This window comes from Perna viridis, chromosome 7, assembly GCF_037379345.1.
Source record: "Perna viridis isolate PV_CMFRI_1.1 ecotype Kerala chromosome 7, ASM3737934v1, whole genome shotgun sequence".
Lineage (NCBI taxonomy): Eukaryota > Metazoa > Mollusca > Bivalvia > Mytilida > Mytilidae > Perna > Perna viridis.
In genome coordinates this window covers 33,672,922-33,696,056 of record NC_142451.1, presented here as the reverse complement: position 1 = coordinate 33,696,056, position 23,135 = coordinate 33,672,922, and the positions used below count along the sequence as shown (strand labels likewise).

General features: G+C 33.7%; 1 protein-coding gene across 28 annotated transcripts in view; it reads right to left on the bottom strand.

Annotated features, from left to right (window-relative positions):
* LOC148612394 (voltage-dependent calcium channel type A subunit alpha-1-like) overlaps window positions 1-23,135 on the bottom strand; it is a 136,787-nt gene that overhangs the window by 89,589 nt on the left and 24,063 nt on the right. For 18 of the 28 annotated variants that reach the window (XM_088593804.1, XM_088593809.1, XM_088593817.1 and 15 more), the window contains exons 1-3: window positions 17,160-17,992; window positions 14,926-15,181; window positions 874-894 (exon numbers count right to left, since the gene is read on the bottom strand). In XM_088593804.1, the coding sequence (XP_088449930.1) occupies window positions 874-894; window positions 14,926-15,181; window positions 17,160-17,589 (707 nt within the window). In that variant the 5' untranslated portion in view covers window positions 17,590-17,992. Of the gene's footprint in view, window positions 1-873; window positions 895-4,880; window positions 5,496-14,925; window positions 15,182-17,159; window positions 17,997-19,464; window positions 20,348-23,135 lie in introns of those variants that run through there. The other 10 variants (XM_088593818.1, XM_088593810.1, XM_088593815.1 and 7 more) reach the window with 8 other exon arrangements.

The window sequence follows — 23,135 nt, the reverse complement described above, 5'->3', positions numbered from 1 at the left end:
GAAATATCGTGGACAAAAATCACAGCCGGAAACATAAAAAAGAACCTGACAGACGATGAACAAAGTTACTAAAAAAACTAATGTAGTGAAAACAAGAAGCACGAAGCCATTATTTATCCAGGGAAAAAGTCCGTATGTTGGTTAACATGGTTAATGACAGGCGTGACAAGCCCCATTCTAAGGATTAGGTGTCAGTCCCAGTAAGAATCAGGCAGTAGGCGAAACATGGTATGAAAGAACCCATCATTTTGAAAGTGTAATTTGACTATTTGCACCATCAGAATCAAGGAAAACAGACAAGATTTTCCATATCATGCTGGACTATTTAGTAGCAATTTCATTGAAATGCACTGAAAATGAACTTTTCAAGGCATATAACTCTGTCCCTTATTTTTTTAAGATTCTATTGAAAAATTTCTGAAAAATCCAATAATGCAGATTAAATGATGGTCTTTTCAAATAGAGAAAGCATCTTTGAGTGGGGTTTTGACATGCATGTTTCTGAATTTTCCCATTTTGCCTGATTCTTACAAACACTTACACTTAATTGTATATTTTGTAGTTAGTTTCTACAGATAACAGTTCTGTAATAAAATATTTTCTATGGCAGCTTTGGACGTAAATTTGTATCTGTCTTAACACTTAAAAAAATCTTAAATGAATAAAAACCAGAAAGGGTTTATCAAGTCTAAACCAAGCCGGAGAGCGAAGAAGACTGCCATAGTTAATAAAGACTGAACGTGTCATCAATTTTAACCTAAATAAGTATGTTAGTTCTAAGCTAAACGAATGTGGTTACAAACCGAACACCTAAACAAAACTTCCATTATGTACTGTATAGATCTTTATCTCTAGAGTTTAATATACTAGTACCTGTTCCCGCCGATTTCGTCCCTGAAAAAATATCAGAGTAACTAGTTACATGTACATGTAGTTAGGGAACATAATTGACTATCTCCATTTTTACTCTTCAAACGATTTTTTTCAACAAATTACGTCCACATTATTAAAACTGTGCACCTGAAATTATGATTTCGGTGCATGTATATAGGAATCTTGGAATCGTCTCATACATGTAAAACAGTGATAGCAGGAGTGTACCGTTTTACGTTTAAAAAAATTATTCTGACAATTTTGGCTTCACAGAAAGGTCGTTAGGAAGAATTGAAAGTCACTACAAACTTTTGATCTTTGTTGGGGTACTATATAATACACATTGGTGTCAGAATCCTCATCTCTGTAAATGTTTGTAGATAATGCGAGTTACAAACGAATATGTGTAATATTAAAGCATAAAAATAATTTTAACAGGAAGGGTATTTTCCCTGTTTAAAATAAGTCACTGCTTTAATTTTATATTTCAACAACCGCCATTGACTTGACTCTTCATTAGAAACACCTTTACATCATATATCTATAAAATTATTGAATAATAAAATACTTTTAAAATAAATCAAAGACAGAAGTCTTCAAAGTCTCTAATCGTCAAATAATCTCTGTCACTGATTTTGGCTTACTTTCAACACCCGAAATTGCACGATATGCTCTAATATCGGGTAACTTCCACCAGAATCTTGGTTCCCTTGATATGATTACTCTTTCGTAACCATGATGACCCGAATATTTTCAATCAAATCTACTGGTTACCAGGAACTAAACAAAGCAACTGGCAATGGCTATATATATAAACATCGGGCCCTGATAATGTATATGACCTATAAAGTCAATTGTAACGAGCCCATATGCTTGAATCGGAAACTGGGTAATATCACATAAATTCAATGCTAACCAATCATTTTATCTTTTAATGTAAACTTCCCTTTCTCATACAAGCAAAAAACATATACAGACATATGTATGATAAGAGGCACATTTTAGCGATCTTTGAGTCGCTTTTGATATTGACCAGGGAACCTAGATTAGGAGCCAGATTAAACAACTGGCAATGAATATCTATAGATATCGGGGCCTTGGCAATGTATATAACCTGTGTAGTCTTGTAACGAGGCCCTGTGCTTGTATCGGGAACTGGGTAAATTCAATGTTCCATGTTAATTAATAATAAGCGATCATTTCATGTAAACTTTCCATTCTTATACAATTAAGCAAGAAACACACGTAGAACACGGGTGTTTGCTATTTAAGAGGTACATTTTTTATTTCCTATGAATCTAGAACTATGGCTATGGCTGTAAACACGACAAATCTGCAGCATAACGTGGAGAAGTAATACATCATTATGCAAATTTAGATGCGAATATTAAGCACTGAAATTACGAGTGCTTAATTAACAATATTCGCGACTTTAAAAGAGCTTCGAATTTGATACAGAGGATTTGATAGAGTGACCAAGGATGTCTTTAGAACAGCGCCAGTATTTTAATCAATCTAAAAGATGTTACTGATTTCCCAGAGGGCGCTTTTGAATAGATGATGAACGATTTTCTAGTCACCATTCTAACGGAAGAACGCTCTTCAGGGTAATAAACATGTCAATTTCGTCAAAACGGAAAAGATTACGCAAGAAAAGCATGAAAATGTTGAAATTTACACTGAAACGATTACCTCCTATCCAGATCTAAAATAAAATTTTCCTTTTGCGTTTCCAGACGTCAAATCTGATTCAGGAAGACGTTTTGTACTAAATGGTTGTATTGGAAATAAACAACTTAAGGATTGTCGAATTGAAATGCCTGTCTTAATAGTGTACCATTAAAAGGAGCCAGAAGATAAAGAATAGAATTGATTTCTTCCAGTACGCTAGCATTAATGTACGAAACATCGTTATATATTTTGTAGTGTATAGGTTTCTTCGTAATTCGGCATTAGGATGTAATTTGAAGATTTCTTCCTTTGTATTTCAAAACTTGATTTCAGTGCGTTTGACGCATTTAGTTATACTAAATCACATCAGAAAAAAAGTAATTGTATTCTCTGAGATTTTCTGCTAAAAAACACCCATTTACTTGTTACATTGTAATTTAAAAGTCAATTTCATATATAAAAAGTTAATTTAAGAATTAATCCCTATAACTGTAAACCAGTACCATAAAATAAAAACAGGTTCCTTCTCATAAACATTAATAAAAGGCATATTATGGGAAGAATTTTAGTTCCCATGATACATTTGGCATTGGCTGTTACCACTGTCCTAGTTCCGTTCTGGTACCCAACCGTTATTCTATTTAAATCAGTTTCTATAAACGTGCACACTATCAACTGAGAAACCAGTCCAAATCAATTTAAGTCCATAATGACAGATAAAATTAGCCCAATGAAAAATATCTAATATGCTAATAATAGTTGTTGCTATTATAATAAACATGGTAATTTTTGTCTTTGTAGCTGTGTTCGGATCGATGACGAGTAATCTGATCAGACCAGTGTATTGTGTTTAAATTACAGGCAATATTGATGCAATCACCGGGTTATGCTGGCATATCGAGTTGGCCAATCAATTATAGCATACTTTGCTGGGTAATATCCGAAACTGAAGAAGATAAGACTGAAAATTTGTTACATTAAGTTACATTATCACGTGTAAATAAAAATTTTCCATAAAGGATACATGTCAAGCAAATTTTTTTGTTTTCTTTTATATTGTCGTTGAGAAAACATGTTTATGTGTCTTTCCCTTGTAAAGTTGTAAGATATTTCGACTTCCCCACGGTACCCATTTAAACCTATTTTTGTACAATTCATAATGAAAGTTTTAACCTTAAGAAAACTTACCTTCAGTGTTCCGAAATATTCCAAGAATCGGTCTCTCGATGGCGTAATTGTATTGTACTTAGAAAACTTAGAGAGAGGTACATTTAATTGACCTGTACTACATTGCTCATAGTTCAGTTATATACAAATTCCAACAGGTGGTATAGTTGTTTCAGTAATTAAATGAGGTCTACATCTGTTGGGTAATTAGACACCGCATATGATTAGACTGATTGACTTAATCAAGTATCAGAAATTAAGACACCCCAAAATGATTCCCTTAATTATAGATCGCATAATACTTATAAATGTTTAAAAAAAGAATGGTAAAAAACATTTAATTTATACTTTAATTTGTTTTTAAAAGGTTAAAGATTGAACACTTGTGTTAACATGCAAAGTCTAATATTTTTCAGTGAACCCGACTAAAACTACAATAAAACATCTTTTTTGTAGTAATATATTTTGGGTAAGGTTTATGATGCGATTCATGTCTCATTGACATATCACCCTTATTTTATTTCAGAATCTGCGCGCGTATTAAGCAAGTGTTTTTCAAAGCAAACAGCCGTAAATACTTGCCGAGATGCAACTCACCCAAGATATTTCATTTTGCCTGATCAACTGGCTGATTAACTCCTTGCACAAAGAGATAAACCAAAAGCTCGAGTTTTTGACTCCTCATTTCATTGTTCTGTAGTTGTGAGACGGGGTAAAATTAGTGTACTGTTCTTCGTGAACCAACAATAAAGAAAACTATTCAGCATTCATATTCAAATGAATATGAACCTCGTAATAGTTTCAAAACAGTTCGTTACCAGAATAAAGACTGAAGTTAGTTTACCTAGAACTCAAATAATCATTCAGCATTTTCGGATTGTTTTATTACTCCAGTAAGTTTTCAGATAGGTTAACGATTACATGTACTTAAAATATAAAATGTATTCAAGATAAGTTTGATGTATTCACCATTTCTCATCGCATAATACCTCTTTACGATATGGATTTTTTGTGAATGTTGAATTAAACATAAATTATTACAAACAACACCATAAGGAAAGAAACTAGTGTATTTGTCAGAAGAAAGCGTACTAACTGTAGAACGTATACAACTTTTCGAATTGTATAAATGATTTGAAGTTAAAAATACATATTTTCAAATATATTACCTTAATATCTGTTTGAGGAATTAAAGCAGCAGAAATAAATTCACTGAAATTGGCGATTCTAGGATGCTCTCCATTTATCACTCTTTTTAGCCACACATCCGGTAAGAAAAAAGCAACAGCCACATAATTTTAGAAATCACCTCAAGCTAATATGATAAAGCTCCTTTTTCTGTCAGTTTTTACATACAAAAATATATAACAATTTGACACTTGGCAATAGTAGAGCTGAATACTATTATCTGTGTACCAAGTTAGTAATCGATCGGTATGAAGTGTGTGCTAAAACATCGGTATTCCACTGCTATATATTGTATTATTAATGAATCTTCAATAATATGTTTCACTGAAATATTCCGGGAAACGGAAAAATCTACGACAAAAGGAATTTAAAATTCTAGATGCATTTGATTATTGTTATTTACTTTATAATTCACGTGACGAGAAACGATCGGATGAGGAGCTTAATTATTGGAAAACAGTTGTGTGATGCGATCCATCGATTTTCAGAACAATCGATCGCCGAAATCAGTCAAAGGACAAAACTTTGTCACGTGGTCTCCAAATTAGATATTTTACAATTAGACATTATATATATATTTATAGGAGCGTGTCCAGACCATCTGCTCGTCCATAAACATTTTCGATTTATATGCAATATTAAGTCACTGAAGCAGACGATTTCATCTATTTAGTTAATGTTCAGTATAATTCTGACTATGGCTTTGCAAAATGACAGCTGGGAGACAATTACAAAATTAGCAAACATTTAACTATGATTGTTTATAATACGGCTTTCGACAGATTACGCTGTATAGCCGGTAAATGACACCATATTTTCACTAGAAGACAAGGAGTTTACATGCAAATTATAGAAGACTTACAGGGGGATGGGTATTCTGAGAGTATATGAAACGTCTCTCTGCTGAAACTTTCAAATGGTCATCTCCTGATTTTCGGTTCGACATTTTTTTAAAAATTTAATCAGTATTTAATGGCACTGAAGAAAATTGCTTAAGTTTCCAGCAAAAGGCAATTGATCAAATCCGATTAGCATACTGCATTTACTAGAAAGTCACGTAATCTGGATTAACATTTGATCCAAGTATAGAGGCAATGATGATCCTGCATGTTCTCCAATCCTATAACAACAACATGAATACAATATAAAAAAATTATACATAGCTATAGGCTTCCACATTTATATATATATATAAACGTCTCAGAATGTGAAATTTTTGGTCGTTCCCTCTGCGGGACTCGAAGAACTCGTACCGCTGTGACATCTATGGCAACACCGCCTGCACAAAGTCCAGCGTCCTAGAACACTCGGCCAGCTAGGCTATATAAAATATAGCTTTCGCTGGCCGGGTCATTCTTTCTCGGGCTCTAACTTAGTACACGATGTATGGTAGTACGGGACAGTTCATCTAGGATTAATGACCATGTCACAACAAATCAATATTATACAAACGTCTCAGAATGTGACGACTCTATTCGCTACACTGCTCCATCGGATCAAATTGATACAGGGAAGATAACGTAAACTTATAGAATGGTCTGAAAAATTCCCAACGATGTTAGAACTGTCAAATTTGCGATGGAAATATTTGGTTGTTCCCTCTGCGGGACTCGAACTCGTACCGCTGTGTCCATGTATAATGACCCCTCTCTTGGTTTCGATTCATCGATGATGTTGACATGAAATGGACCGAGTCTAACAAAATTTAGACATTTTTATCACACATGCCAAGAAAGTTCATCCATCAATCAAATTCACCCATGAAATTTCTGACACTAAAATCACATTTTTGGATACTACTACCTCTGTAAGAGACGGGGAAATGTTAATGGATATTCACAGCAAACCAGCTGATATTCACCAATACTTATCTCCCAATAGTTGTCATCCAAAACATTGTACTAAAAGCATACCATACAGCCAGGCACTTCGATTTCGGCGCATTTGCTCATCTGACGATACCACTGACAAACTTGTAAATGAACTCCGTGGTCATTTGTTATCGCGTGGCTATAAATCAACAGATATAGGTCGGCGATTTGAACGTGCTAACAACATCAGCCGTAAAGATCTCCTCGAGTACAAACCCAAGAAAAAGAACATAAGGGTTCCTTTTGTGCTTACATACCATCCAGCCTTTGGGAAACTCTCGCAGCTACTGCATTCAAATTGGGAAGACATTCAAAAACATCCTAAGCTCTCCAAGCTCTTTCCTGGGGCCCCGGTCCTGGCATTCCGTAGACCAAGGAGCCTAAGAGATGCCCTAGTAAGTGCAGAGATTTCGTCTCAGCCCGAACAAAATACAACGGGCGAGTGTCGACCATGTGGAGATAAAAGATGTAAGACCTGTACCCAGATACTGCACACCAAAACGTTTAAAAGCTACTGCACTGGAAAGGAATTTGCCATTTTTTTCTACGTGACTTGCAAAACCGGAAATACCATATACCTTCTCCAGTGCCGATGTGGTATGCAGTCCGTTGGCGAAACAGAAGACCTTTCAACAGGCGTATGAATGGACATCGCAGTGACTACAGATGCAAACCAGACCTCCCTCTAAGTCGCCATCTTAGATCCGCCGGACACACCCAGAAGGATCTCCACAACATTGTTGTGACGATCATAGAACAAAATAAAAACTGGTCAAAATATAAAAGAGTGTCTCGGGAAAGCTTTTGGGTGAAAAAAATACAACTTCTCTAGATGGAATAAACGAGAAAAAATAATTCATTTTTAGGACTTGGTCTAAGGCTGGTACAGCACTACATGCTATACATCAATACGCCGTATTACTATATTTTGACTTTTTTAAACTGTTTTCCACAGTTATTTTTTTTTAATTTTGATAAAAAGACCCCTTTGTTATTTTCATTCAGGTTCCTTATCATTTGCGTATGTGTATGCCTTTGAGAGTTTTACGCTGAAGAAGGATATCAGTTATCCGAAATATTCAATATAAATTTTACCATCTTTTGGTGATGTTAAACATATTTAGACGTTTATATATATATATATATATATATATATATCTGTGTGTGTGTGTGTGTGTGTGTGTGTGTGTGTGTGTGTGTGTCTAATTTATCTCTTAGTCTTGTCAAAAATGTCAATTTCGGGACCATTCCATCGGGAATAAGCTGTAGTATTCATAAAGACAGACTTAATCAGCAATTAGCATGCTCCAACTGTGATATCGATTCCGGATGATGAAGTTGACATTAGGGTTAATTTACATCAATAAAGCATATTGCAGAGTTACTAATCAAGTTCAATGTTCAAAATAAAATAATAGCGATACACTTATTTCATATAGTATCCGCAAAGAGAGGCATTCAAGTTCAGTATGTCCTCCCTACTCCACTTCGAACTCTCAAATGGCAGACATATGCATCAGTATATGCGCATTATAATGCTAATAAGACATCTTCAGAATTCAGAACAATAAAAACCGAGAGAAAACATTGAATAACTGACGACCATATTGTCAATTCAGGTTGTGTAGACGAACATTGCTACTAATCTAGCGAATTGAAGATGGTTGATGAGGCGCCTTTTCAAAGATAATGTTATGTTACCATTCAATACACCGAAGCATAGGTGTACACAATTTACCAATTTCTTAAAAATCTAACTTGTTATACATTTAAGCAAATAATGAAGTAAAAGCAGGACAACAACAAAAACCAAAAACAAAAACATCAACGACAACAAATCAAAACATATTAATATAACATACTATCGAAAACGACACCTCAGAATCATCCGCCTAGGGGAAAGGTGATATTCAGTGTACAATCTGTAAGTGATACCAGTAACAACAGATAATCATGATGAATTTCATTATCGACACACAAACAATTCTACTAAATATTTTGGGATAACTTTGTCTATAAGAGTTACCGATAATACAGGGGAAATCAAAGAGAACATTTCGTATTTTTCTTATACTTCTGAATACATCTACCCAGTTTTCACAACATTTTCAGAAAAAGGTTTACCCCATCACTTATAAATTGACCTTTATTCTTTCCACCAATTCGCCAGAATAACAACATTACTGAAAACATTCGATAAATCAATTTCAACATATTACTTAATTTCAAATGAAAGAGGAATGACATTTTGTGACAACAATATTACTATAATCAATTATAGATACAACACAATATGACGGCTATGTTTTCTGATTCAATAATCTTATTTGTTGTTATATTTTGGATGTCATTTAATCACACGTGCTAATGTCAAATAAAAATCATTGTGTGTTATGTCCGTGCTTCCTCTTGTTTGGCCGTCAAATTAATCTGTACCAGGGACAAGTGTCAAGAATGGTAAAGGACAATTTCTATGAACTTGTAAGTAATCATCTCTCAAAATATTAACCAATGCGACTAATACAGAATAACAGGAGGCTTCTGTCAAAGGAACAGATAACTTTCGTCACAGTACACAACAATAAATAAATAAAACTAAAAAATAAACTGTAAAACGGGAGAGTAACAATAATAGTGAGCTAAACAATAATGTAAGAACATAACCAAAAAATAAAATAGAAAAGGGGCAAATAATCACTCTAAGAAAGAGACATCAACAACAAAACCAGAGAATATACTAGTTTCTAGAATTGGAAGAAGACTTGAACACGAAATACATAATTAAATTTCAAACGAGGAGCAACAACCTCTAAATGAATCTTCAATGCGAAACAAGACGATCATAGAACATTAAGTAATACATTAACTTGTAAAGGAAGAAGACTAAACGGGGAACACCATCTGGCATTCAATGTAAAGGAAGAAGTCTACACGGGGAACTGACCTTCAATGTTATGGGAAACGTCTACATGATGAACATCATCTGACCTTCAGTGTTGAAAAAGACGTCGACACGGGGAACACAACCTGACCTCCAATGTAAAGAAAGAAGTCTACACGGGGAACATCAACTAACCTTCAATGTAAAGGAAGAAGACTACACGGGGGAACATAACCTGGTCTCCAATGTGAAGGAAGAAGACTAAACGGGGAACATCATTTGGCCTTCAATGTAAAGGAAGAAGTCTACACGGGGAACATTATCTAACCTTCAGTGTAAAGGAAGAAGTCTACACGGGGAACATCAACTGACCTTCAATGTAAAGGAAGAAGTCTACAAGAGTAGATGTAAAATACCTGCACGCCAGTTCTTCAGTTCTTGCACTTAACTTGGGGCAATTCATCACATAACAGATTTATGTTTGTGGTTCTAAAGATCTGAAACCATCAATGACCGAACAAGTTTTGATTCCAGTATTTTGTCGAATATATTAGAACTTGAAAGTACACCATTAATGCATTTTCAGTTTTAATCATTAGATTAGTGTCATGAAAAAATTTTACTTTCTAATACATCAAAAAGATCAAACATTCAATTAAAGCGGGCACCATCCTCACCAAAAAAAAAACAATAAGTTGTAAATCCTATGAGAATCATAAACAATGAATAAGATCTATATTTCGTAATATCTAAACTTTCTGATGATTCACTTATTTTGTGTGTAAAGATTCCAGGAGTGATGACTGAATATTTATATATTGATTAGATGGCAAAGGATTGTCATTCTACATAGTCAGACAAATTCGATGGACAACTACTTCGAGAACCGTTTAACCCTTAATGTAGACTGATGGTATAAAATATTGGCAATTCAAAATGCATACTTGACCGAGGAAAGTGTAAAATGTCAGTTCTATAAGGAATACGACTTCCAATTTCAATAAGCAATAAAAACGGTTGAGATAACAGAAAGATCTGTAGCGTCCTACGTCATCTTGTCTTCCCCAATAACTACCAAACGGACAAAATTCAATATGGCATTTGTAGTGAGATGTGAGCCTCCATTCGTTACGTACGAATATAGTCAGCCATTACGCAAGTCAAAATGTTTACAGACAATTTAACATTGCCTGTTTCAATAAAATGCCAAGACAAGAAAATTCATTATTCACTGAAGATATACGAAAAACTAGAGAAACAGACATATTTCCATTCCATGTTTTGTACTAAGTAGAACTTATCTGTGATGAATTGGGCTTCGCTCGTCGATATTTTTGGTTTTGAGTACTTCCTTTATGAAATTTACTTTTGGATTTAGATTTTCTTGTGAATTTGGTTCAATTGCAACTGATGAGAGGTAACTCATTGAAACACGTGTGCAACATACCAGAATTTTCAATATTAAAATGAGTGGCATTTTTTATTTGAATGGTGTAGTTTGGCTCAAGAGAAACAGTTGAAACTGCTGTTTACAGTTGATGTTGTAACAGAGACAACCATTGATAGCGACTCTTGAAGGTATACCCAATGGGTATATTTTTATGAGACAGATTTAGCACATAACCAAACACGACTCTAACTATCTACTAATTCTACGTATATGAAGAGGGCATCCTGTACTTATATCAACCACATCTCCAGTTCATATGATATTACCATATACTTTGCTTCAGTACCTTCTAGGTAGATTGCATCAGAGGCAATCTAAAAGACCATACATTGTAATTGAATCTTAATCGACGCTAATTCAGATTTTCCAATATATGCCCTAGCTGTTTTAAAGAATTTTTATTATATATCCATCCCATAAAATACACAATTTCCCCGATTTTATACTTTTGAAGTACTTCATATTGCAATACTCTAATTGTTTGTGGGCTGTCCTGTTTTTAATATCAGTTTTTACATGTTATTGTATTTTATTCTGTCGTCTACACAGTGTAAGTGGATCGTCCATGTCTCTTTTGTTTTCACGTTTTGATCATGTCTCTGAATCGTCCATTTGCTTCACTGCTTTCAATTGGCATTTCGTAGATATAATTACGAATATCTTGATCTGTGCAAGTCTATTATATATGGTATATGTATTTAAGAACTTCCTGGAACTATTAGTCTGTTATATCTGGTACATGTAATCCAGTGTGGTGGATATTAGTGAAGGAATTTGGTGAATTTTTCAGTAAAATTTCAAAAAAGGTTTGTATCAGATAACCCAAAGGGAAATAAAAAAGACAATGTCATTTCAACGCAATCTAAGAACGAACATGACCTGGATTTCTGAACACGATCGATGCCGCCATGAAGGTATCGTATAAAGCAGACAAAAATCAATACAATATAGCAAAATTTGTCTCAGTTGTGTTATTAAAACTATCATTGAAGAATTTTAAGTCACATTCTGTAATACAGTCTTGAACTTTGCTTTGATCACTATTTGTAGAGAATACTTCCCTGCCGTGCTTGAGAAGCATGTTCGAGACCATAACCTTGTAACCAAAGAGGTATTCACATAAAACAGTGGGAAAACTTTTTAATCAACAGAAAAAAAGAATGGTCTGACGAGGCTTATATGGGGAATACATACATACATACATACAAATCGATATTAGATATGGCAATTTCCAGTATCCTGTAAATTTGTTTCAAGGAGTAGCCTATCATTAGCAGAATAAGAACCGAATTCTTAGAACGTACAAGATCCTGTACACGTGTTTCAAGGAGTAGCCGCTCATCAGAACATTAGAACCAAATTCTTAGAAAGTTCAAGATTTAAAAATAAATTGTATACAATAAGTACTAAAAACAAAAATATCGAAATAGTCAGCCAAATCCAGCAGCGAGATGTACAAAACAAGGAATTAAATTTCAGTATAGTGTTTAAGTAGTCTGAGTTATTGTTGGTATATAGCATCTGATTATTGGGCTCATAAATACCCTAGTGGACCTATGATCCAGTGGCATTGACCCTGTGGTTTCCAAATACAAAATTACTAATCTAAAAAAATATAAAAAAAAAAAAACAAACAAACAAAAAAAAACAAAAAAACAAAAGAAATAATTTTTAATTCTATTGTCTTACATGTTGTAATTGTACTGACGTTAAGTTCCCACTGAATCTGGTAGAATTGTAAGGTTGATATAAAGGTAAATTAATTATGAACAAACATCGAACAGACAATCAAACAACAACAACACAAACTTAAAAAAATAATGCCCTGCCGTAGCTTTTATAAGGTACACATTAAATGGTACGTTATTGTGATATAAGGTGTTTTTGCAGCTCTGCTGAAGCAAAAACAAAACAAAAATTTCCAGCGACCAATAGAAACTTACAAGAACCAAGACTCACGTAGAAGAGTCTGCATAAAACCTACAAATTTATATATGGGAAACAAATCTTAATAAACATGCGTCAAGGAAACCATAAGTAAAACATGTGAGGCTTGACAAAGAAACTTATCAGACCTTTACGTAAAACTTGGTGAATCCAATACATTTAGGCAAGTCTAAATGGAACACAATCATATCAAGACCTTCATGTACCAGTATATCAAGTCCAATCCGATATACTAATCTACAATCTGCAATTTTGCGTATGTTAAGACATCTCTCAGAAACCACATGCGCTAAATGATACATACATAAAAAGCCTATAACAAACTAGTTGAGGCAAGTCCGAGTACACTTACCTAAAACATTATACCAAGGTCAAGTTGAAAGTGCAATTATCAAGATTTACAAACGGCAAGACTGAGTGGAATTTATGGTACCAAATGAAATGTAGGACAAATGTGTACGATGAATTACCGATTAAAATAACTGTTCCATAAGGGTCTACATTATTGTGAGATGCCACTAAAATGGTACGTGGTTAAAGGACATTATTTATTTTTCTGGATAAATTTTGACTGCTATCACTGATTTTGTCCTTATAAATTCTGTACGTACGTCAAGCGTATTGTAATAATTTCTCGTCTTTGAATTTATAACTTTTATTCTTATCCTTTCTTTTTTACAAACTGTGATCTTACCCAATGCCGATACCTCCATCTCAAGAAAATAAAACAGTTGCTTTTCTTACACGACTACTCGAACCTTAATCCCAAGTAAAAATAAATGTGTTACTTCTTTATACATTGAAACAACAGAAGAAAATTAAAGATTTTTATCGAGAACATATCGATGCAGAAGATGGGGACAGATACACAGCAGGAGATTTGAGAAAAATATCGAGTCATTTTCAACCATAAAATACTAGTCGTTAACCTCAGTCCATTTTCTATAATAAGTTTTCACGTTTACGTGTTTAATTATATAAAAACCAACAAAACAACAGAAATGATCTAACATAGTGATCACCGTTCAGAAGGTTCTTTTAAATTGTTTTTTTTTCCATATGCCACAAAACTCGTAATCGATCGAACAAAGCATATTGCAATATACTGAAAAATAAAAATAACTTGATACTTAAGTGTGAGTAAATAGTTGCTTCAGTGCATAGCATTTTCTCTTGATATTACATGTAAACAAGGTAAGCCGATGTTTTATGCTGTGCAAATAGTAATTTGAGCGAATAATATGGCGTACAAACTCAGATTGGAGATTGCATTCAAAGAGAGGTCACTCAATATCGGTAACATGATATTTGATGTCCCTTCTTTATATAATTTTAAAGCAGAAGATACTGGTCAGGAATTCGTATCTTAATAGTAGTTCACGTTCAACCTTTCAAAATGTCTGCACTATTAAAAAACATTACCTGTTAATGGTTTAAGAGGGCGTCCGTGCAATGGATGGCACATGCCAAATTTTGTTTAAAAATCATCCATCATGTGAGATCACAAAATCATGCTTTCTCAAAAATAAATGTTGGTTTGTAATTTACTGCGATTTTAAAAATGAAATAAATTACATAGAAAGCACTATAAACTTTCAAATAAATGGAAGTAACTCTTTCATCTGTGCATGTTTTAGTTGATGTGTAAAGGTACTTTGAACATCCACTTTTGATACGGAAAATTCCCTGCTCATGAATTAAACAATAATTTGGAAAAACAAACAAATGTGATATTAAATATAAATTTCTCTGTGCTATCCATATTATAGAATCTGCCAGGTTTATACATGAACTGCTTCTTAAAAATATATATTATATAGTATATAAGGTAGCAGAAGACTGGCACAAAATGGAAAAAAAAAACTAAAGATACTTACTCGGGATATCTTTTAACATCTTTAAGGCGGGTCTGAAGTATGGCACAAGTTCGGTAATCCGAAGTATCAACTGCCCGCCGCCTCACCGCTGGAAGTTTCGGACCTTCCTCATCTTCTTCCGCCAATTGTTGTAAAGGCGAAAACATAAGCGGTGAAGCGGCAGGGGGCACCAGAGATCCACGACGGCGCTGGGATATATGTCGGCTTCCGGTGGCACCAATCATTGTGCGGGCCTTATACCGGAGCCTTGTAGCAGCTGAAATAAATAGAAACACATTTCAATATGGTAAATCAATTGCGATGACAATGGGCTGTTTTTAATGACGCAACCATTATGAAAGATTTTAGCTGATTGTTTTATTCATAAGATTTAATTGACCATGGAACTATTACAATACAGTACTACAGTACCAACATTGTAAGAGTGCATCGTTGAATAAGCACTCATGATAATTTTGTAGTTTAATTTTTAATCATTTTATTTAAAAAAAATCTTGAGTTATCAAGATGTGCATTCAAAACAAATAAAAACAAAAGTACAAGACACGTTGAGTGGTGCACCAGTTCTGTCATGAATTTTTAACTCAAAATATTATATTTCATTCAAAAATCACTATTTTTTATTGGATAATTATTATGTGCAATTTTGGTCTATTCCTTTTTAGCCCCACACCCTGTAAATGATTGGTAGTTACGATTTTAAGTTTAAAGCTTCTATAGAAAAATGTCTATGCAAAGCCAGTGATGCATAGATCAAATAATGATCATTTCAAGTAGAGAAAGTATCCTTGAGTGATATTACATTGTCAGATCGGTGGGGTTTTGACATGTATGTTTCTGATCGGTGGGGTTTTGATATGCATGTTTCTGTTTGGTGGGGCTTTGACATGCATGTTTCAGATCGGTGGGTTTTTGACATGCATGTTTCTGTTCGGTGGGGTTTGGACATGCATGTTTCTGTTTGGTGGGGCTTTGACATGCATGTTTCTGTTTGGTGGGGCTTTGACATGCATGTTTCAGATCGGTGGGTTTTTGACATGCATGTTTCTGTTCGGTGGGGTTTGGACATGCATGTTTCAGATCGGTGGGTTTTTGACATGCATGTTTCTGATCGGTGGGGTTTTGACATGCATGTTTCTGATCAATGGGGTTTTGACATGCATGTTTCTAATTTTTTTCCATTTTGCCTGATTCTTACAGACAATTGCACTTAAATGTTAAAATACTTGTAAATTTCATTCCAGTTTGACATTTACTATATCTAAAGTATTGCAACATTTACACTTGAGTTTCTTTAAGGTTATGCACATGTTCATCTAAGTGTGATGTATTAAAAAGGATATTCAGTATATTAATACAATACATATTGCCTGCAGCAGAGAGTGATACACCTCGAGTGGTACATAGAAAAAATATATCCCCTCGTGTGTTACTTCGACGTATCAACCTCTACTGCAGGCAATATATGTATAACAGAACCACATGCGTTTCTTTTAGAACGCACTTTCTGTGATAAGTTTTTTTTTGTCTGAAAATTGTGATTATACGTTAACAACAACCATATTAAGTATAAAACAAATATTAAAAATTATGTCTTATATTGATCTATTAGATTATGATCATGTATAATTCCAATTCTTATTCGAAATTTCCAATATCTTTTAAATAAATATTGACTATCATGGTCTTTGTGCATTATAACTGCGGAAACAAGTAAACTCTACACGAAAATGTTATTTGAATCCTAATGCTAATTCGACTGACATCATGATGAATATATTTGATGCCCGGGTAGTAGTTGTTGAATAAAATTAAAGTTTTTCCTCAGCGAGTTGTTTTATAAGATATATCATATAATAACATTGCAAAATAATGGACGATATGCTTCTATGGGTATAATGAAATAACAGCGCAAGGAACACAGCCATACACTTCTTGTATTCTACACAACAATTCACTTCGTATTTTAAATTTACCAATTAAAAATCATCGATACAGTTCCTTAGGACTTTTTTAGGCAGTATTTTAATTTTCAAAGGTTTTTTTTCTCAAACTCAGCATCATGTCGTATGCATTTTTTAAAGATTTACACTCATATTATACATCACAGTATTGCTGTTAAAATATTTGCAGAGAATTAAGTGATGCATGTAAGGCAATTAACCTCAATTGGTTGCAAATACTAAAACCAGAAAATAGTTTGGAAGCACAATGAACCGACGTCACAACCTTACCAAAAAACCTATACATCCGTAGTCTCTCGTCTTTTGTCATATGTTTAGGCTTTTTATATTTGTTACCGCCTTCAAAAAAGAGCTCGTTGTGCTCATGATTTTTCGGTTTAGAAAACTGGTATTCGTTATTCTTATCAAACATGTAAGTTCCAAATTTTCGAGCATGGATTCTTTTCATTCGTTCGAGCCACGTGCTTTCTTTCTTTTCTCTCTTCTCCTTCGGTTTAGTCAAAACTTTAGCGAGTTCCCAGTCCGTCCGAAGAGTTCTATTGCTATCAACTGATGCAGCAGACACAGCCAGTACCAAACTTTTGAAACGTGATTTTGCTCGGCTTACTTGGGCAGTTTCTTGACTTGAATGGGCCTGCTGGTTAGACTGCTGTCGTCGACGGAAAACAGCCCTTGCTCCTATATCGCCGAATGATGCCATACTATTACTATTTTTTTCACTGAAAATCAGCTACAATTGATTATTCTAAATCCAACACTTGTAGAGTGTGCCACTGTTTGCCAATATTGGGTCCAGTCTTTGATCAAATTGAAATCCTAACTGAACGATGCATAGTAAATTGCATAATTGCACTTCTTAATTAACTTTAGTGTTAAATTGGCAAATAATTCTCTTTTGTCATGCCATATAATAACTTTCCACAATATTTTTATTTTTCATTTTCAAGTCCGTTGATAAACTAGCTTCGCACATATTCTAAGATAATTCAAACATCAAGAACTTCCTGTCAATTTTCTTAAGTAAATAAATTCATCTTTAAAGTAAATGCGGTACGTACTATGCACACCAATGTAAACAAATCAAACTTGTTCAATATAGCAGGAGTACTTTTATTCATTTTAAATGATATTTCGTGTGCAGTCAACAATGAGAAACTCAACGCTGTCATTTAAAAAGTTTTTGGACAATAGTGATCCATAATTACGACTTCATGGTCGACATGCTTGAATTCAACACCAAAATATGCGGGGATCTAACTAAAGACATGTGGTAGTTGTGTATTGTTAAACTACTAAATTAAATACTGTTCATTGAATGAAATCCCTTGAATACACAATAGAGAGGATTTAAACGTTAAGGAGACAAGCGTTTGTAGTTGAATCTTTTTTGTAAATAATTCTAATAGTTCAAGATTCAATTTTAGTAGAAATATTTCATTAAATGTTAATACACGCTCCAGGTCTATATATCGTCATACAATAATCGTCTCAGTTCACAACATTCATCTTTTCTATTTAATAATGTTTATAACATGTATTCTCACAACAAAATCAGTCAAATCAAATGAGTGTTTAGCTTCAGATGAATGTATCCTCTTTCCTCTGGACCATGCACCTCGTACTTACATATAACTTACATATAACTTATGTACTTCGTGAATCTGGATTTCACATGTCTTTTGAGTTATTCTTAGCGTATGCTTTACTATAACTGTACAATTGAATTATAACCGCTCAATGATTATGATGTACACGGTTTACTAAAAATAATAAAGTAACGCTTAGCATTTTTTATATACATATTGAGTTATACGAAACATTTTAAAAAATACCGAACACTTATCGGATCCATACTTAAGTCATGTCCAAAATGAATCTGACAGCATAGATATTACACCGCCAGAGTACACATGTAGTTGGTACCGCAATGGTCCCGCATTTCAAACGAAAAGATGGTTAAATCGGGGTTATACAGCGCGCTAAACCTCCCTCTGGTGAATTTACCAGTGTTGATTAAATAGCATTGCATGCTATTGCGTCATTTTCGGTAAATCAGCGGTCACATCAGCACAAAGAATAATTTAAAAAAGAACAATCATTACTCAATATTTTAGATTAAACTGAGTATTTTTCAAGCAAGGACTGATATCTAAAAAGAATTTGGTGAGAGACCTTTTGAGACGCATTTCCTCATACCCCTGATACAGGAGTCTGTTATGCAGATATTTATGGCGTTCAAGGTAATCAGAGTAGTTAATACTTGCTTTTAGCTAGCGAATCAAATGTGAAATGTAAACACTATATGCAGGAGATGAAGTTATATTGCTGCACAGGTACGGAAAATTCGTGACATTAAAATTGAAGTCTTTCATCATAAATCTTAGTGCTGAGATGACCACTGTTGTCAAAATCGAGATGTAGGTAAAAAAAAGGAAAAAAAAAAGATGCAGAAAAAGCTGTTTCTTAGGTTTCCTTTTTCTCGAGCTCTGGTTAAATATCTAATAATTCAAGTTATCTTTCTTGGAACATTACAACCTAGTCTTGCTTCATACCATATGAAATGACAAGAGTTTACCAAAAAACTTCAGATATCTCAACTTGTCATGCCGGGTTAAAGATTTGTACTTCTTTTTGCCTTTACTGACTTCAGAAAAGTCATAGTCTTTCGGCTTTGCAAATTCGTACGATTCGTTGTAGAATTTCCTGAAATGTACTCTGTTGAATTTTTCAAACCAAGATACTTTGTTTTGATTAAGTCTTGTATTATAAGAATCGTCTAGAATAGTCAACAGTTTTGGGTCTGTTCTGAGGTATTTTGTATTTCTGTCTATTGATGCTGCCCTTGATGTCACAAGCGCTGATCCCTGACCGTTCAACCATGCTGAATTCGTTTTATTATCATGCGATACTTGTTGTCTATGAGCCTCCGTTTCTCTGTGTTTCCTCTCTCTGTTTCTCTGCCTGATAAATGTTATTCGTCCAGCTATATCACCCATTTTGTATAGTTTATTCAATGAATATGAATTTTCAGCCTCAAACTTTCATGTCGATTTTAAAATACTTGTTAAGTTAGAACGTGAGTGAAAACAACAATTCTATGGAAAGTCCGAATAAAACTTCTGGTTGTCCAAGAAAAAAAATCATCACAATATCCAAACTGTTACAATTTAACTGTATGAGGTTCGAACAATTTTGTCTGTCACAGACTGTTCTACAGAAGTTCTATTAGTTCCCTTTCACTTGAAAGAAATCATGATGCATATTTAATACCTTGACACGTTTTGGACAAAATATAAATCCTAGTTTTCATAAATTCCTCTTCAAAAATGAAAAAAAAACAAAAACACAATATCCCAATTTCACGCATAGTCCAAATTTCCTTCTGAGATCTGGATATTTAGTTCGTGCATTTCACATGTTAAACACCTATGTTACAAAGCGTAACAGATTTGATGTATTGTGAAAATATTTTTGACTAACATTTACTTAAAGATTACAGAAATTCTATAGACGACTTTATAAAATGAGTTCTATTATTTATAAAACTTGTCATGAAATGTTAGTGTATCAAAATAACCCTATGTATTGTCCAGTAACAATTAACAAGCGCCAACTTCAGTAGGCTTTTGTAAAATTACTTTGTCTGAGTCTTAGCCCTTTAAAAAGGCTGAATTACAGAAAGAGTATACTTTTTCGCCTTTATCTATCTTGTAAAGATTACAGCAGGGTATTTCAAAATCATGACAATCAAAACGTTCTTTTTAATACACCCGTCTCGATGTTACATGATACACAAGTCAAAGTTATTTTTCCGACGCAGTCGGTATATTTTCGCTTTTTACCCTTTGACCTTAAAGACGCTCTTCCATGGAAAAGTAAGTCGCCTGATCGCAACTCTTCTTCATGATTGGCCAAATTCTGATAACATAGTGGCGTTCGAAAAAACTGTATCGAAATTGCGCATGCGTGCCATGTGTTATTTCCTGATGAAATACAGAAAATTAAAAGTAGAAAGAGCAAAATTTTACCACATCGGCTATCTTTTTTTTAAAGATAGTACTTGTTTGGCATAAATTTACTAAACTCGAATACTCAGGGGAAGCCACTGCTATAATTTAGTCACCGACCACGAAGTATCGGTAACTTATTTTTTTTACTCCTTTTGTATTCTTCTTCTTATTATTATATTTCTGTCATCTTCCGTCTTTATCCATCAAATTCTCAGAAACCGTAAGGCCTTCGAAAATTTGCACACATATCCGTTACTATCTTAAGTTCCAAACTGACTAAGTCGGCTATATTGAAATGGCAGCCAAATAATGGAAAAAGATCAAAATATAGGACATTGCAATATCATGAAAACTTAGGTGCCTAGGAAATTGGATACAGTAGTAGAGTATGACATGCAAAAAAAAAAAAAAAAAAAAAAAAAAAAAATAAAGCAACAACAGCAAAAAAAAAAGCGGATGCCGTTTCGGTCAAAATTTGGTTTTGTTAATGAAAATAATGTGATGCATCTATATTTTGAGGTTTTGAGGCAATATGCTATGAGCGGCCATTCATGTCTTTGGCGGGCTATCATACGCGTATATATTTTGATAGCGTATATTATCAAGATATATGTGTAGATTTGTATTATATAAGCGTATATTGTTAAAATGTCTTTAACTTCATAAAATTTCAAAGTTCAAAGTAGTTTATTTATTGAAAGTTCAATTCTGAATGTCATAATTATTCTGGTTTTTTTTTCGAACATAAAATAATAGTTTATAAAATTTGCTAAATCAATATTTACTTTTGTCTTCCTACTTCAATCCATTTAGTAGTTTAATATTTTGGGCTTCTATTTAAAAAGTGTTCCTCGTCTTCTATTGATAAAATATTTAAGTGTTTACATATTCTACTAAGTGTCTTTGGTCTGGAGTAACGGCCCCTTTCTGTTTCAAGTATATGGGCACTAATTGTAAAGCGTGTTAAAATTGAACGATATCACTGATATTAAGACTTGGCAAAGAATTATGTTCGTAGTTGTGTTCTCATTTCTATCGTTGGATTTATTAGTCTTTACATTTATTTTCCGATTCTTACAAAACTTTCTTTTAGTTTATGACATAATTTCTTAATTCATTAGACCCACAACTTGATGGGGATAGTTATGTCAAATGGCTATATAGCTAGCCTGTACGAAAAGAAAACTTTTAAAGGGATTCTTATTTCCTTTCTGATTACATGATTGATTCAGGGACAAAGATGTTTGTGTGTTGTCATTTGAATGCCTCAAATTGAAAATGTGAAAAAAGTATTAACAAAAAGGATGAAAAACTTACTGCTTAAAATGAATAAAAAAAAAAAGAAAAAAAAAAACAGAAGACGATTTATGATCTATGTGAAGTTACAGAGGACACCGGTGCACCTGATCTATACTCCCAGTTTTTAGTGGAGTTCGAGTTGCTCATTTACTTTGTATGTAATATTTTTGTTATTTTTATGTTCTTTGTTGTGTGTGTCTGTTTTCCATGTCAGTTTTTGTTCCTGGATTACATTCTTTAGATTTCCGCTACAATATTGATTCCCTTGAAAACTCTTTCAAGGGTTGCCATTCTTAATTACATAGATTTAATAATTCAAAGTTCACCAACAGCAGGATGGAGAGCATTTTCTGCAAATATATCTTCAAAAGTATTTTAAAATATCAATTTTGAAATGGTCAATAAGATGAATTTTGCTATTTATGAAAAAAATTGGTGTTTTATAAACCATCCTTTAGAAAGCCAGATTAATGGTCAGTTGACATGTTCCACCAACAGAATATATGTCTTCAATCAAATGCTGGATTTCTACTTTTTACAGGGAAGACATATGAAAATTTTTCTACTGTAGCTTGTATTTGTCAACTCCACATTTTTTTGAAAACATTTACGATTTTATCCGAAAAACTTATTGTAAGTGAATGAAAACTATATATGGTAATAGAGTTATCCTTCTTTGAATAAAATTTGCAATTGCTATTGGCTGCAATGGATGCGACTTCTCCACGCTCCCAGTTTTGGGTGGAGTCCGAGTTGCTCATTTACTTTTGTTACTTTGTGTGTATGATTTTAGTTACTTTATGTTCTTTGTTGTGTGTGTCTGTTTTCCATGTCTGGTCTTTGTCCCTGGATTATATTCTTTTGATTACCGCTATAACCTTGGTTCCCTTGATTACTCCTCCACGAATTATGCAACATATTACAGAAAGAGTGACGG